Source organism: Miniopterus schreibersii, assembly GCF_964146895.1.
Source record: "Miniopterus schreibersii genome assembly, chromosome: 8".
NCBI lineage: Eukaryota > Metazoa > Chordata > Mammalia > Chiroptera > Miniopteridae > Miniopterus > Miniopterus schreibersii.
The window spans coordinates 38,866,255-38,884,382 of NC_138109.1; the positions used below are offsets into that span (position 1 = coordinate 38,866,255).

General features: G+C 31.7%; 2 protein-coding genes across 8 annotated transcripts in view; one reads left to right on the plus strand and one right to left on the minus strand.

The window, feature by feature from the left end:
• DOCK7 (dedicator of cytokinesis 7) overlaps nt 1-18,128 on the minus strand; it is a 149,871-nt gene that overhangs the window by 83,261 nt on the left and 48,482 nt on the right. The gene's annotated exons all lie outside the window — the stretch shown is intronic.
• Nucleotides 8,023-16,433, plus strand: ANGPTL3 (angiopoietin like 3). The gene is made up of 7 exons (XM_081146132.1): nt 8,023-8,634; nt 9,291-9,401; nt 11,706-11,820; nt 12,994-13,107; nt 13,529-13,624; nt 15,553-15,819; nt 16,206-16,433. Exons 1-7 carry the CDS (start codon nt 8,137-8,139, stop codon nt 16,388-16,390), a joined length of 1,386 nt encoding a protein of 461 aa, XP_081002258.1. The 5' UTR covers nt 8,023-8,136; the 3' UTR covers nt 16,391-16,433.

Below are 18,128 nucleotides of genomic sequence, written 5' to 3' on the forward strand. Positions count from 1 at the left end.
ACTGGATAACTTTTGTGTCGATTTTTCCAGAGGCTATATTATATTGATTATATTCCAGTAGTGACATATAACAAGTCCCTCTGTGTTTTCTGTAAATTGAGAGTTGGATCTAGAGCCTTGGTCATATTTAGGTTCAAACTTTTTTGGCAAGATGACCTCATAAATGCTACTATGTCCTTCTATCAGGAAGAAAATGTTTGGTTGTTGTTTCTCTTTTTGTGCAATTAGTAGACAATGTTGATCAATGTCTAAATCCATTAACTAATTACAGGCTGCCAAAAGGTAATATTCTGTCATTCCTTCTTTACACAGTGGCTGGAACATCTCTACGAAGAGTACTTTTTCCTCATCTACTATTTCCTTAGCCAGTGAGCCATCATATGCAAGGCAGGAATAAATGCTTGGTTATTTTCCATTATTTGCCAGTTTTCAAAATAATCAGTTGTGGATTACAATCCTCTAAAAGGGATCAATGAAGTATTTTTTAGTGTCACTTATAAACTCATGAAGCATACATATTAATCAATAGGTTTCAATACATTGGAGTTATTATCTTTATTGGTGTTCAAATTGTCCCATCTTTGGCAAATAAAAAAGCCAATTCAAACTGGCTCCTGAATCCTTTGGATTCAGTCCTAACAGTTTTTGATGACTTCTTGCCATCTGTTATGACAAGATATTCCAGGCTCTCCTTGTATACCTTCTCCCCAGACCTGGAATCAGCTATTTCTCCAAGGAGCTACAGCTCTTTAAATGACAAATGTATTTCCAAGCCACGGTCTGGACTCTCACTGTGGGTTACCCATTGTTTCTAGGCTATTAAAGTATAAAAAGTTAGGGGTAAATGCTTTTTACATAAAATACATCCTGAATTCATATGGACATTTCAAATTCAAGATTATAAGATTTTTAGTTAATCTTTTTAATCTTGCATCTAAATATCATTTTTTCCCATGCTAAGAATCATTTTCAAGGACCTTAACTATGAGAAAATTAGAATATCACATAATTACTCATATGTGTTATTCCCAGACTGGAGTCTAAGGAACTCCAAGATTATTTGGTCAGCCAGAGGAGGAAGATTGAGAAGGCACCCACAGTGCAGTGAGATGGAGGCCAAGGAAAAAATATATAAAAATTAAATAATTAAGTGTCAAATGCTACTCGGGGGCCAAATGAGGGAAGAATTCAAAACTGTCAGTTGGATTGAAAAACATGAAAGTCACTGATAATCTCAGGCTGAAAACAGATAAAGCAGGTTCAAGAGCAAGTAAGAGGTAAGAAAATGAAATAAGTAAAATTCTGAAAAGCTGTGAAGGGGAGAAAGATAATGCAATAGTTGGAGACAGAATATAGGAATTTGGGGAGTTTTTTTTAAGGTTGGAAAGCTCTGAGTTTGATTAAACCCTAATGAGAAGAACCCAGTTGAGCCTGTTCATATACACCAGAACAAGAACATAAAATTCCTGAAAGGGTGGGAGAGAACAGGAATACAGAGCACATAATAGACTAGCCTTAATTATGTTTCTAATTCCTCCCTGTACTAAACATTCACTGAGTGTACAGGATGCTAGATACTGAGAAGACAGTGACAAAAGACATGAAGTCCTTGACTTCATGGAACTCATGTTCCAGAGGTAGATCAAACAAATAAATAGTTATAATGTAGTACGATAAACGCCATGAATATAGAACATCACTGGAGCCCATCAGAACACTTGAGACTAAACAATCTACCCACAAATTTCCATGAGAAATTTCCAGGTAGGGTAGAAATGCAAAACACACAGAAAAGCAAAATACATCACGCTTTCCTCCACCCCCTGGAAAATCTCCCCATTGGGATTCCCACTGTCTCAGCTTTGTGGACATGGCCTTTCCCATTTTCAAGTCTCAGAAAGCCTTTCCCTTCCTTTCCCCTGCCATCACATCACTTTATTGCATTCCAGTGCTTTTCTTGCTTTTACCCTCACCCGAGGATATTTTTTCCACTGCTTTTCAGGGACTGGAAACAGGAGAGAGAGAGTGAGAGAGCAAAACATCGATGTGAAAGAGACATATCAATTGGTTGCTTCCCATTTGTGCGCCGACCGGGGCCAGGGATTGAGCCTGCAACTGGGGTACATGCCCTTGGCCAGAATTGAACCCAGGACCCTTCAGTCCGCAGGCTGACACTCTAACCACGAAGCCAAACAGGCTAGGGCTTCATTACAACTCTTAAAGAATCTGAACAAGAAATTTATCTTGTTGATTTATTTCTTGTTTATATATCTCCTTTAATAGAGCCTAAACTCCAGGAGGGCAAGGACCTTACCTATCGAGTTAATGGCTAGATTCACAATGCCTAAAATAGTGTCTTGTGTTGAATGAATGAATAGTACAGAATGTATACGAATATTTAGTTAACACTTCTGTTTGGTTCCTGGTTAAATGGGAATTAACTGAACACTATATATAAGCTATGCTTGCTTTCCAATATAAGCAATACATTTTTTCTTTTTTAAAAAAATTTATCTTTATAGTTGAAAGTATTACAAATGTCCCCTCCTTTTTCCCCCCATTGACCCCTTCTACCCCACACCCACCCGCCTAGCCCAGGCCTGCATCACACTACTGTCTGTGTCCATGGGTTAAGCAATACATTTTTAAAAATTAATTAATTAATTTATTTATTTTTAAATATATCCTTATTGATTTCAGAGAGAGGAAAGGAGAGGGAGAGAGAGAGAGAGACAGAAACATCAATGATGAGACAGTCATTGATCGGCTGCAGCCCACAACCCGGGCATGTGCCCTGACCGGAAATCGAACCCTGATCGCCTGGATCCTAGGTCAATGCTCAACCGCTGAGCCACGCCCGGCCAGGCAGCAATACATTTTTAAATTCAACTTGTCTCTGAAGGTGAAAGGCATGCAACTGGATCCAGATTCTTTTCCATTGGACTAGTAACTCCACTAATAAATTCCCACACAATCCTAGTAAGTCTTTACCTTGTATTTATGATACTCCTTCAGAGAAACTTCAGATCATTAGGGAGAAGGTAGATTAATAAAAAGTGTTGAGATAGCTAACTAACCATTTAGGGGGGAAAGCTGAATTCATACTTTACCAAACCCTCCTCAAAATAAATTCCAGATTAATCAAAGGTTTAAATAATAAAAATAAAACTATGAAAGTACTAGAAAAGTTTTAAAGACCATATTTTATAGGAGAGGAAGACAATATTGGGCATGAGCCACAAAAACCATAAAAGACAAATTTTAAAGCCTCTACAGAGCAAGTAGTACCATAAACATAGAAGGAAAACAAATGAAAAACAGGAAAAACGCTGTTTGTTACATATCTGACAAAGAGTTCAAAATATGTAAATAATTCCTAAAATAGAAACAGGTAAACAAAAAAGGGCGGGAGTTTGACAGGAGTACTTTCATACTCACATAATTCACAAACAGAGCAAAATAGATGGCCAACAAAATAAACTAGATATATTTGCCTATTATATTTACTGATTTTTTTTTTTTTTTTTTGGTCTTTCTCATTCAAAGCATTGGTAAAAATTCATGGGAAAGAGGAACTCTCATATACTCTTGGTAGGGATGTAAACGGCAAAATCCCTCTGAAGGATATCTGCCAAGAGAAATCCTAATTTAAAAATCTACATCTATAAATTTATCATGTGAAAATATTTATACATACATATAAAGACATTTTCTATGCATATTGTTTGTAATTAGAAAACTGAAAACAACTTAAATGATCATTGATGGGGTTGATTAATTAAGGCACATTCATATAATAATAAAAGATTGTACAGCCACTAAAAAGAACATGGTAAATCTATCCACAATCATATGAAAATAAATTTTAAAATATTAAGGCCTTGAATTGATTTATATAGACAGTATAACATAAGCTATATATAACACAGTCCCATTTGTGTTTTAAAAATATTATGTTTAGGTAATCACCCAAATAGTTAATAGAAGTAAGGATTTTTATTTTTTACAGGTTTTTTAAATATCTGAGTTTCCACAGTAAGTATTTTCAACATAAAACATTTAACATTTATTAACAGTGAACATGAAAGCAAGATTAAGATAAATAAAATGATTCCTGGAAAGGTTATTCATCTTCTGGATCTGCACTGTCCAATAAAATAGTCTAGTGAGACTATCAAGCACTTGATGTGTGCCTGTTCTGAGATATGCTGGAAGATAAAATATACACCAGACTTAGTGTCTATTTGGAGGACTTAGCATGAAAAAAGAATCTAAAATACCTAATTAGTGTTTTTATAATGATCACATGAAGTAACTGATATATTGGGTTAAATAAAATAAACTATTAAAATTGATTTCACTTGTTTCTCTTCAGCTTTTTTACATACATAATTCACTATATTTCCAATGGACAATGCCATTCTGAACAAAGAGAGGAAACAGGATCTCATGAGTTACTCTGGCATTATTCTTTAGTTAACATAAACATTTCTATTTATAAATGTGTTTTTCTCAGTTACTTTCAGGATCTTTCTACCAAATATATTAATTCAAAAACAAATGATCACAGTTAAAAAGGGAGAAATGAAAAGTATATTACATTCAAAAGATCCAAAATGCCTTGTTAAGTTTTATTTGGAAGGTGTATCCCCAAAAGATTGCACAACCTGGGGGAGGGTAAGGGACTTTGCTTTGCTTGGAATTCAAACAAGACTTCTAAATGTCCTCGATTTCTATGCTGCTACAAATTTTGTGTATTAGCTCTCAGAAACTAGGAATTTTTAGATTAGAGTCTAATTTTGTTTATTTTCTTTGGCATAAAATTTTTAAATTTTTATTATTTTCTTTGGCATAAAATTTTTAAATTTTTATTAACATTACTGGTTATATTTGATCAGGGCTCTATTTAAATAGTCACAAGTTCAAACAAAGATTATATTCTTCCTTTAGTAATGTGTACTCAGGACGCACTGAAAGGTAAATATAAAATTACCACTTTCATCACGTTTCCCACATTGACACTCTTACACAGTTTGTAAGTAGGCAAATTATTTAATTATTTTCAATAACATGTCAAACTACTATTAAAAAATTATCCAAATATTTCTACCAAGAGACAATATACTATAAACCAAGAATACGTGACCTTGCCTCCAATCTACCTATTAGTGTTACAAGTGAGGAAAAAAGTGTATAAATTGTGCAAATGGAAGAAAATTCCTTCACACAGCCTCTCTTTGGTATTAATGTCCAGGTACTTTCATGCGGTGGAAGGGCCTAATTCTCAAATTCCTTTCTCTAAAAAGAACCTCCTATATCAAAAAGGGGTGAACATCTGCCATATGTAAAATATATGGAAAACTCTCATGTTATGACTTAATCATTCTCTTATTAGTTCAGTAAATATTTATTGTTTCTCCAGCAAGTAAGGCATTGTACTAACGTGCTATAAGGGATATAAATTAAAAACAGATATAGATCTTGCCAATAAACAGCTTATAGTACAAGAGACATGAGAAGTTGGCCCATCTCAATTCCCTCTCAGCTAGAAAGTGGGTAAAATATCAGGGTCAACAGTTTTAGGCCAGAAAAGTAGACAGTTTAGTTAAGAGCAGTTTCGAAATATGCCCTTCATGACCAATGATGACAACACTAACTTTTCCCTTTAAAAAAAAGAGGGAGAAAAATTCAAATTTCTTCACTAGTTCAACACACGCTTTTATAATTCCCTAATGTACCACTAGTAAGGGTAAGATGAATATAAAGTATAAGGAAAATTTATTTTCCTCTTCATTAGTGGAAATATTTGTATATTTTTATTTACTTGCATTCTTCATTTCTCTTAACAGAAGTATTTACATGATTCTTTATTAGATACTTAGAAAAAGTATACACAGGCTAAACAAAAGACGTAATTCTTTGTACTACTAAAGTCCAAGAGAACAAAACTCAGAAAACCTAGATTCTAGCGAAATTTCCCAACTTAATGCCTTCATAACCTGAGATTAGATAATTAACAAAATAATACAGTATATACATAAATGCATTGATTGTTTCAAATTATCAAAAAAGCTAATATATAATGCTGTGTAATGTTTACTAAACACCAGGTAGTGTTCTAAGTTCTTTTTAAAAAGATTAATTTTTAATCTTTATACAATCCAATGAAGTAGGTATTAACTTTACTTGACAGACAAGAAAACAGAGATAAGAAAAACCTAAGTAATTTGACCAAGAGTCACACAGCTGAGGAACAGCAGAGCATTCCAACTCAGCCAGTCTCTTTCCATAATCATACTCAACCACTAGAGCCCTTAATTCTAAATCATCAAAAGAAAGGGTCTCTATTTTATATACCAGGAAGAGGCATTCTAAGAGTAGAAATTTTGTTAAGTGTTATTTGACAATTTACAATTTAAAATGAAATTCATTTTATTAAAGCTTTTCCCTTTGTTAAAAAAAAAAGGCTATTAACTTTATGCAAAATTTCTTTTAGATAGGGCTAATTTTACAGACACACAAAGGTTAAAAATCATTTCACTGAAGTGATATAATAATTAACATTCTGAATACTTCCCACTTGCCAGACACTGTCCTAATGCTTTACACGTATTACTTCTTTTAATTCTCATGATCCTATAAAGTATGTACTATATGTAACTACCCAATTTACAGTTGAGGAGACTGAGGTATGGAAGGTTAAGTAACTTGTAAACACTGGTAAGCAAGAGCTGGCTTTTGGACCCAGATCACAGTCTGATTCCAGAACCCAGACTTTTAACAACTTTACTATATTAATTTGTCAAGATAAGGAATTCTTAAAGGATTTGTTATTTTCTCAAAAAGTTCTTCATATATATATATATATATATATATATATATTTAAATATATTTAAATATATATATATATTTAAATTGATTTTAGAGAGAGGAAGGTAGAGGGAGAGAGAGATAGAATCATCAGTGATGAGGAGAGTCATTGATCGGTTGCCTACCCCTCTGGGGATCGAGCCAGCAACCCAGGCATGTGCCCTGACCAAGAATCGAACCTCGATCTCCTGGATCATAGGTTGATGCTCAATCGCTGAGCCACACCAGTCGGGCTCAAAAAGTTCTTAATGTGAACACTCAAGAAGAAGAATCACATAATTTAACCAAAGTATTAAATATTTTTCCTTTTAACCCTAAGTTAGAAGAAGCACAGTGGAACATTAATTTTTAAACATACTACTAATTTTTTGGTTTTGTTGAATTTATATTATCAAAATTGTTACCAGGCTCACAAACTTTGAGAAAATTTATAATGGGAAAATCATTTTTAACACTGGAAGTATTTAATTATGGTTTGACCTTAGAAGACCACAATCTATTGGTCTTTTAGTGGGTAGATAGAAAACAGGCTAGAACATAGATACAAAATATAATAGAGAAAAGGGATGAAATGCCATTTAATGTATGGGATTTTGTGATAATATACAAATATGTATGGTTAAGACAGATCTTTGAAGCAAATATATGTATACTAAATAATTATAGTGACAAATAACAAGAAATATATAATCATATGTTAGCTTACACAAAGTACCATGGGAGTACAGCATTGAGAACCATAAATACCACCCAAAAACATGGAGGAAGGCTCCACAGAGAAGGCATTTATTTTTTGGGACAGGTCACCGTTGCCATAAAAACTAAAATACAATTTTAGAAATTCATACTTAATTCATTAATTTTTCTCAACTTTAATGATGAATTTACCAGTCAAAAGAGTGTGGTGTTTACTTTTAAATCTCTAAAAATCATGACTAATTAAAATGAGCTTTTAAAAACAGGTAGATCTCATAACACCGAAAATGCAATTTATAATATAGCAAAACTAAATACAGTAACAATTTAGAATGACCTATTAAGTCAGTTGTTCATTTCTTTGATTTCACTTAGTATTGATCTAACTCGTGTGGAAGGTTACATTAGGACAAGTTTACACAGCTTAATGATTAACTATATTCACCTGCCAACCTTACCGTTCATGTGGCAAACAGTGGTATATATAGAGTTTAGAAATCTAGGTCTGCTTACAAGAGAAATCTTGTCCAAAATTCATTGATTCATTGAAATTTAATAATTAAGATAAAAATGTATACGATTAAGCTTTTTCTTTTCATTGTTCCTCTAGTTATTTCTTCCAGAATTGACCAAGACTATTTTTCATCATTTGATTCTATACCTCCTCAGACAAAATCAAGATTTGCTATGTTAGATGATGTAAAAATTCTAGCCAATGGCCTTCTTCAGTTAGGACATGGTCTTAAAGACTTTGTCCATAAGACTAAGGGCCAAATTAATGACATATTTGAAAAACTCAACATATTTGATCAGTCCTTTTATGATCTATCACTGCAAACTAATGAAATCAAAGAAGAAGAAAAGAAACTTAGAACAACTACCTCCAAACTACAAGTCAAAAATGAGGAAGTCAAGAATATGTCACTTGAACTCAACTCGAAACTTGAAAACGTCCTAGAAGAAAAATTTCTACTTCAACAAAAAGTGAGGTATTTGGAAGAGCAATTAACCAATTTAATTAAAAATCAACCTGAAATTCAGGAACACCCAGAAGTAACTTCACTTAAAGTAAGTAGAAACCAAAAAGTGTTTATTATCATGTTTCAATGTGGATCTTTTTTTAAAAAAATTTTATGATAAGCTACTTTAAATACTTTGTTGCACAGTTGAAATACTCTAATTTTTTTTCCAAGTAAAAAAAAAAAGCCTCCAGGAAATAAAATTTTCCATTATAATTTTAAGTTAGTTTTTGTTTCCTATTATTATATATAAAAACAACTAACCTTCACATTTCAGATGAAAATTACAACTCCGTTAAATAAAATGTAGAACACAGTATTGCACATTATTGGAGGCAACTAAAATGTTAAAGGAATATAACTTGAAACTATTCTTCCATGTTTAAAATAAAAGTAACACAGTAAATGGTAAAGATTTATTCCTACTAAAATACAGGGTTTTGTGTTTTGTTTTTCGTTTAACTAAAGCAGTTTAAAGTTCAGGAAATCAGATTTTAGAGATGGTACATTTTAAATAAAACATAAAAACAAAAGTATGTACTATCTGAAAGAAGCATACAAGAGAAAAATAATTACCAATATTCATTTTTCTAATCTATTAGCTTTAAAAAATTAGACTGTGATGGTGTTATAGGAAATTTTTTAAAAGTCTAAGTCTAATTAAATAAGTAAGAAACTTCTAACCAACCTATAACCTATGACCAGACTTTTGTAGAACAGCAAGATAACAGCATCAGAGATCTTCTCCAGACCGTGGAAGAGCAATATAGACAATTAAACCAACAGCATAGTCAAATAAAAGAAATAGAAAATCAGGTAAGTATTTTAATGGTATAGCCAATCTTTTACATAAACTTTAGGTGTATGAAAACACTGAACCCTAAAATTATTTCAAATAATTGTAGCTGAAGAGTCAGTAAAAGGATCACATCAGCATAACTGTTACGCTTTGCAGGCTCTGAAACTGATAAACTTACCAGGGTTTGACTCTTGACTCTAAGACTTCTGTGTGACCTTGAATAAATTACTTAACCCCGCTGTCTCTCATTTTCCTCACTTACTCTATGAAGATAATAAGAAACTATCTTATAGGATTGTTGTGAGAAAAAAGAATTAATTCATGTGAAGTATATCCTCAATAAAGCAGCCAAAGTGATTATTAAAATTTAAATTAGATTACATCTCTCTTTGTTCAGAGCCCTACAGTGGCTTCTCATCTCACTCCTATTGGCCTGTAAGACCCCAGATGAGCCTTTATTATCTCACTGACTTCATCTCCTCTACTTTTCGCAGTTACTGAAAAACATCAAACATGCTGCCATCTCAGGGCCTCTGCCTTGCTGTTTTGGATCTGGAATGCTCTTCTCCCTGATTCTGCATGGCTCACTCATTTCCTTTAGGTCTTTCTCAAATATAGAATTCTCAATGAAGTCTTCTCAGGTCACTTAAAAATTAGAATCCCCTATTCCCATCCTTGAAATCTGCTACTTCCTTCATTACTTTTCTTCCTTAGCATTTAACCTCTATTTAACATAATATACATTTTAGTTATTTATTTTGTCTGTCCCTGCACTAGTATGTAAGCTCCACGAGTACAGGGATTTTCTTCCATTTTTAAAATTGCTGTTGTCCCCAGAATATAGCACACTGTCTGACACTTAATAGGCACTTAATAAATATATGCTGAATTAATAAAAAGTCAAAAAAACTTGCTATCATTATTATTATCAGAACCGTGTACCTGATAATTAAGTTTAATTCCCAACAATAAAGTTAATCTACAATGTAAACAACTGGCTTGGTGAGGAAGATGCCTATTTAGAAAAAAGCTGTCAGAATCTAAGCATTCCAATATATAATACCACAGTTCAAAATATTAATTAATAATACTATTACACAGTCATTCAAGAGGGTTCCAAAAATAACACAGATTTGGAGAAACTGATTTAAAAAAATAGTCGCCAAGAATTATAAAACAAGTATTATTACCAATTTCCAGTAAACAAACATATTACAATGATTCAGCAGTTTTAGTAGGTTATTTTTGCTAATTTGTGAATCATAATTTAGTAGGTTATTTTTGCTAATTGTCCAAAATTTTTTTGCCAAGCAGTTTTGATTTCCATAATTTCATTCTTGTTTTACATTATTTTTAAATTCATTTTCCTATCTTTTATTATGATTAGATGAACCTGCTCACAAACGTAAAATGTCATTATTATAAAAAAAAATACATCTAATAATAGAATATATGAAGAATTCAAACAATAAATTTCTGAGTTGGCGGAAGCCTTAGGTCATCTGATCCAACTTCATCAAGTTTAAGTGAAGAACCCAAAACTCTAAAAATTTAAGTGACCGTAAGATCACATAGTTACTTAGTAGAAAAGACTGATATCCAATAAGTGAACTTTACAGCAGATCCTTATGAATTAGGTCCTAGGAAATGCCACTTATGCTGACATCATACAACTCATACTAATAACACAGATATTACAAACATACTCTGCTTTTCCCAGGCAATCAATAAGAAAAGCTATCAGCCAATAAATTGCAAACCTGGCACACTTTAAATAAACTGTTCTTGCTAAACAAACAGACAATGAAATATTGAACATAATGAAAGTAAATAAACCTGCCAATTTGTTACCTTTACTGATATGTTTACATTTCAAAAACTATCAAGAAAGTAGCCTTGTTCAAATTATATGTTATGCCTTTATGGCAGGTCTGAGAAACAATAAGACCTACAATTGAGAATTTTTAAATTTAAAATCTGCCTTGCTATTAAATACAATATGTATTCTATTCATATAAATAAATAGACTATATTATAATATTTACACAAAGTCTCTGCCTTTGGCCTTGATGTTTTTAAAATAATTTGTTTCTTTGCCTTTCTCTATTTTTGAACTCATTAAACGATGTCAGTGATTAAATATCTTGAGAACAGATCATCTGTACAATCTGTAGAGCATTGTTTATCCCTCTTAAAAATCAAAAGTAGTAACACATAATGAACTAAAAGATGCATACAAGTTGTACTTTTAATATCCTCACTCAGATTCCAATTGTATATTCAGTATCATTTTTAAAAGTAGATTTATATTCTTTTATCAGTTAAGAAGAACTGGTATTCAAGAATCCACAGAAAATTCTCTTTCTTCAAGACCAAGAGCACCCAGAACTACTCCCTCTCTGCATTTAAATGAAACAAACAATGTAGAACATGATGGTAAGATAATTTGGGTTCCTATTATCAAATTCTTCTTCCATCAAAAAAATCCCTTTTCTCATGGCCTGAAAGCCACCCTAAATTGGATTGTGGTGGGGTATTTTTTAACCCTATAAAACACATTCTTAAGATAATCGGGGATATGTGAAAAAAGACTTGATATTAGATAATATGGAATTATTAATTCTCTTAGATGTAATACTGGTACTGTAGTCATGTAAGAGAATAATCTCATGTTTAAGAGATGCATGCTGAAATATCTAAGGGTTAACGTCATGATGCTTGCAAATTACTTTCAAATAGCACAGCAAAATATGTACTTGTATATATGTGTGTTTATAAAGCAAATATGGCAAAATGTTAACAATTGTTGAATATGAATGGAAAGATTATGGTGTTCTCCCCAATGTTTCTACTTTCCATTTGCATGAAAATTTTCATAAGAAAAACAAAAAGATGGAGGAACCAAGTCTCCAATCCCAACCAAACTTAAACGAAACGATATACTTTCAAAACACTTTTTTTTAATGTAATTCATACAGAAAAAAAAGTCTCTATTAGTTTCCTCCATGTATGCTAACTCATCTACATACATCCATGACACCTTCTATGAGCCAAACATTATACTGTCTTATATGTGGTATTTTATTTATATTCTTCCTATATCTAGCAAAAAAGTGTTTAAAATTCTCATTTTGTCACTTTTCTTAAAAAAACAATTTGCTCGCCCAGCCTGTGTGGCTCAGTGGTTGAGCATCACACCACAGACCAGGCGGTCACGGTTGGATTCCCAGTCAGGGCACATGCCCGGGTTTTGGGCGCAATCCCCAGTGGGAGGCGTGCAGGAGGCAGCTGATCAATGATTCTCTCATCATTGATGTCGCTATCTCTCTCTCCCTCTCCCTTCCTCTCTCTGAAATCAATAAAAACATATGTTTTTTAAAAATCTGCTTGGTAATAACTATTTTGATATTCTTTGCATAATATGCCATATAATAAAAATGCTTTAGCATAAAGTACTTTGTCAGTAATACATTAATTTCAGTAATACATTACTGAAAAAGGCTCAAGGCTATATTTACTATAATTCTATAAAATGTCAAGTAAAATCTCAAACTCTAAAATATCATTCTTATTACTATATCTTATGTAATAACATTTTGTTGATTCTAGACATTCCTGCTGATTGTACCACCATTTATAACAAAGGTGAACACACAAGTGGCATCTATTCTATTAAACCCAGCGGCTCTCAAGTTTTTAATGTCTACTGTGATGTTAAATCAGGTAAAACTAGCCTATGAAGAAAATGGACAGTAGTTAGTACAGGTTACCTACTACCTAGTTAGTAAGACTGATCCTGTTATCTTTATTCTGAATATATATCAAATGAAATATATATAACATGAGTAGTAGTTACACAGATCTAGTACTTACATTTGTCTTTTTTATGTTTTTAATCACGCATATATTCAATATTCTCCATCTTTTTCCATAAAATAATCTGAAATGACTGTCAATGTTTATTAAGACAAACTCATTAGCTGTCCTTTACTTAACTTCTTGGGACCATAATAAATGTTATTATCATAACATTAATAGTTATCTTACACAGCCACCAGTTAAAAACCAAACCAAGTAACAGTATTTTGTTACATCTGTCAGCAACAATCTACTAAAAATGCACACTTTGGTTCACTATATTCAGGTAGTTCATGGACATTAATTCAACAACGAATAGATGGATCACAAAACTTCAATGAAACTTGGGAAAACTACAGACATGGTTTTGGGCAGCTCAATGGTAAGGTGACTTCATAATCATTCATTTACTTGTTAAAAATATTTATTTATTATGACCTGGGCATTAGGAATACAACAATGAATGAGAACAGTGCCAGCCTTCATAGGACTTATTAACAATAGTTACACATTTGTTAGTAATTACACTTATTATGTATTTATTTAAACTACACTATTCACAACTAGATGTCTGCTCTTAAGTATAAATATCATAATTAAATTTGATGGCTTCTAATTATAATTGTAATTATTAAAAAACAATTTTGATTAAGTGCTATGTACTTTGATACATAGTAAATGCTATGAATGAGCAACGAAGAAAACCATCCTTATCACTAGTCACTCTACTTTCTTATTAACATTTTAGATATCAATTATTTGGAGGCTGGAAGAGATAAAGCTGTCAGATGTACAGTATAAAACGTTTAGATTTCAATTATTTAAATATTATAAATGTATACTATAAGGTGTATGGTTTAAAAGAAATTAGTGAACTCAATAAAAATTATTATATTTTGATCACAGAATAAACAAGATAAAAAATAAAATTAGTAAAATAAAAATAAATAACAAGAGATTTAAAATTAAAAAAAACTATTATAGAATCCATGAATGGGGAACAAGTACACATTTATCAGGTGGAAAGCATTCATTATTTTATCAAATTTTTAAAAACTCAATACTGTTTGAGTATTAAAAATTTTTTGTATTCAAACTATCAGTTAAATCCCTAACTAAATGGTATATTCAGTAATATGTTTTGTAGTTTCAAATCTTCTTCTAAGAGTGAATGAATCCCAAAATAAAAGGCTGGCAGTCAAGTTCAAAGAACTCACTTATTTCTGTAAGAAGGTAAAGCCATTTATAATGCATTCAAAAGTCTATACATGAGTAAGTCCCAATATGTGGTTCTGGTTCATGTCTTTAAATTTAGGTTTTCTTATAATAACCCATTGGATGCACATAGGAAATCAGTTTTGGTGCCAAATTTCTATTTCCCAAGTATGCAATTTTCCCTCCACTGGTGGTGGTTATTTATATGCTTGGTGTTGAAAAAGCCAACTATTCCTTGCTTCCTGGTTTCTAGTCATAAGCATAATTGATTGAACACTGTTGATAGCAATCTTAGTGTTTTTAGCCTGTTTTTGTCAGCCTTCCCATTAAATTACATTTGAGATTTTTAAAAAAGAAAGTAAGCCATTTGTACTTGCAATCCTTAAAATGAAGTCTCTTACTAATTCAATATCAACAGAAAATTTTGACTTTTTTCCTTAGATACTTTATTAAAAAGGATTGTGATCATTAAAAAAAATCTACTTATATTTATGTTATGTTTTAATTCCAAATAAAAGTAATTTTTTTAATTATAGAGAAAAGTTATTAAAAATTATGCTTTTAAATTTTAAATGTTTTTAAATTTTTAGTTCCTTCTTTTTTTTCTACAAAGAAATATATATATAAAGCAAATATCAAAGGCCAAGACTATGTCTGAGGAAAATGACTGTTATTATCCAAGTCACTGGAAATATTTAACAAATCTCTGGATAGTATTTGGGTATTAATAAATAGCTGAGGGCAAAGCCAGTACATATAAGAACCTAGAGGTGAGAGAGTACTTTACCAATGATCAGACCTAAAAATGTCTATAATAGCCTAATATATTTAACCCATGAATATGTTTCATAATACCTATTTTAGAAAGGATAATCAGACTTAAGCAAGGCTATTAATATTTAACATTTTTTGTACCTGTAACTATCTTCAATAAAATTGTTTTAAAAAGAAATATTTTAAGAGGCTCTAAAATAACCAAGAAGTTTGAGACTAAAAAACTCATTTACTTACACTAGTAAAAGACCATCTCCAAAAAAAAGTCAGTACCTAATCTGCAGTTAACAATCCACAGATTTTTACAACTTTTCTTTTCAGGAGAATTTTGGTTGGGTCTAGAGAAGATATACTCCATAGTAAAGCAATCTAATTACATTTTACGAATTGAGCTAGAAGATTGGAAAGACACCAAGCATTACATTGAATATTCTTTTCACTTGGGAAATCATGAAACCAACTACAAACTACACCTAGTTGAGATTACTGGCAACGTCCCCAACGCACTCCCGGAAAACAAAGATTTGGTGTTTTCTACTTGGGATCACAAAGCAAAAGGACACTACAGCTGTCCAGAAGGTTATTCAGGTACCCTTTTCCTAAATATCAATACTTTGTTTTTCTGTTTAAACTATCTTCCCAAAGTGTTATCTGATATCTACAATGTAAATTCTTTAAAATATGAATCTCAAATAAACACTTTATATAGGTAAAAATATCTTAATATAAGTGTTAATTAACACATATAATATTTTAATATAAGTGTTAATTCAACTTGTTTTTTAAAATTTAACCTTGCTCAGATATTTTATTTTGCTGGGGTAAATGAGATTTGTACAGATTATTTAAAATTAAGATACATGCATACAACACTGTCATATTTATAAGAAATGAAGATATACTGATGAGGAAATACAGGAACAGGAACTACATATGAGTTTCTATTCATTAAATTGCATATTTATCTTCTTTAGGAGGCTGGTGGTCGTACGATGTATGTGAGGAAAACAGCCTAAATGGTAAATATAACAAGCCAAGAGCAAAAACTAGGCCAGAGAAGAGAAGAGGAATATGTTGGAAGTCTCAGAATGGAAGGTTATACTGTATCAAATCAACCAAAATGTTGATCCATCCAACAAGTTCAGAAAGCTCTGAATGAACTAAGGCAAATTAAAAAGCCAATAAATTAAGCATTAAAATCATCCCAAATTACTGTGGTTTAATAATCTGGTATTAAATCCCTAATAGAAGGCTTTAGAAAAAGATTACTGTTGATTTAAGATTAAACATATCATCATCATATCACCCAACAGAATATAATTTACCTTCTCAATCAAAGTCTTATGATATCATTTATTCATTCATTTTGTGATATGGAAATCAATTTTAGTTGGTCACAATCTAAATTTTAACCAATGGATGAATATTTAAATTACTTTTTTTAAATAAAAAACTTACAAAGAGACTTTTATTTTAAAAGTCATTATGTTGGTTACTTTCACAACTTCCCCAGTTAAAAAAGACTAGTTTACTTGCTAAAATTCTAAACTTCAATAAGTATAAAGGACTGATAATTATACAGTTCTTAAATGCTGTAATACTATTAATTTCAAAACTAAAATTCACTCAGTTCATAGTACATGTAAAAATCTATAGTATGAATTTTTTTTTAATATATATATATTTTTTAATATATCTTTTATTGATTTCAGAGAGAGGAAAGGAGAGGGAGAGAGAGATAGAAACATCAATGATGAGAGAGTCATTGATCAAGCCCACAACCGGGCATGTGCCCTGACCGGGAATTGAACCCTGATCGCCTGGATCCTAGGTCGATGCTCAACCGCTGAGCCACGCCCGGCCGGGCTTTAATATATCTTTATTGATTTCAGAGAGGAAGGGAGAGAGAGAGACAGAAACATCACTGATGAGAGAGTCATTGACCGGTTGCCCCCTGCACGCCCCTGACTGGGGATCGAGCCCACAATCCGAGGATATGCCCTGACCGGGAATCGAACTGCGATCTCCTGGATCCTAGGACGATGCTCAACCGCTGAGCCACACCCGGCTGGGTATAGTATGAATTTTAATACTGACGGTTTATTTTACTGCAAAATAATCTGGAGAATTTAAATGTTTGGTATGCTTTATTTATGAAATGGGATGAAATACTATATTGAAATAGGTACACTGTCTTAAATTCAGTAGATCATGATTACTAAGTCATATTGACTTTAATATCAGGTACCACTTTACCTTAACATATTACTAAGTCATATTGACTTTAATATCAGATACCACTTTACCTTAACATATATTATCTTACTTATCCATAATGTATACACTTTATATACTTTAACATTTAATACTGAGAAAACAAAACATTTTAAGGGATCTTATCAGAGAACAACAAGAATGAATGTATTTGTTACATCAAGTTAAATAATTTATTGCCCCTGGACATGGTGTCAGTCTAATACTTATGTGTAGGTTTTCAAATAGAATTAAAAATCATTCAAATTATTGAATATTTAACTAATCTAAGATGTGTATGTATGTTTCCCAATTCAATAAAGACTGAGTCCCCTAAATTATAGAAATTTAAATTTTTGTAGTTTTTTATTCACATCCAATAGAAGTGTGATTGTTATCTCTAATTTAAATAATTTAAATTCTAAATCCTCCAGGATTATTAGATGCAAAACTTTTGACAATGATATCATTTTTCAGTATTAATTTTTTAAATAAGTTTTTAAAGAAACTGTCAAAGAGAAATAAAAATTTGAATTAAATCCAGTTTTTAAAAGATATAGTGCCCAAGTTATATAGTGATTCACCTTAGTTAATAAGTATTCACCATTATGTATTTCAAACTACCCAGTATATATGTTATATAT

Bases quoted from the DNA above. Each gene is read 5' to 3' on its own strand.
- ANGPTL3 (XM_081146132.1), top strand. From the start codon at position 8,137: ATGTATACGATTAAGCTTTTTCTTTTCATTGTTCCTCTAGTTATTTCT. The intron at 9,402-11,705 runs GTAAGTATTTTA...TTCTTTTATCAG, and splicing joins TAAAAGAAATAGAAAATCAG to TTAAGAAGAACTGGTATTCA. The intron at 13,108-13,528 runs GTAAAACTAGCC...CACTATATTCAG, and splicing joins CTACTGTGATGTTAAATCAG to GTAGTTCATGGACATTAATT.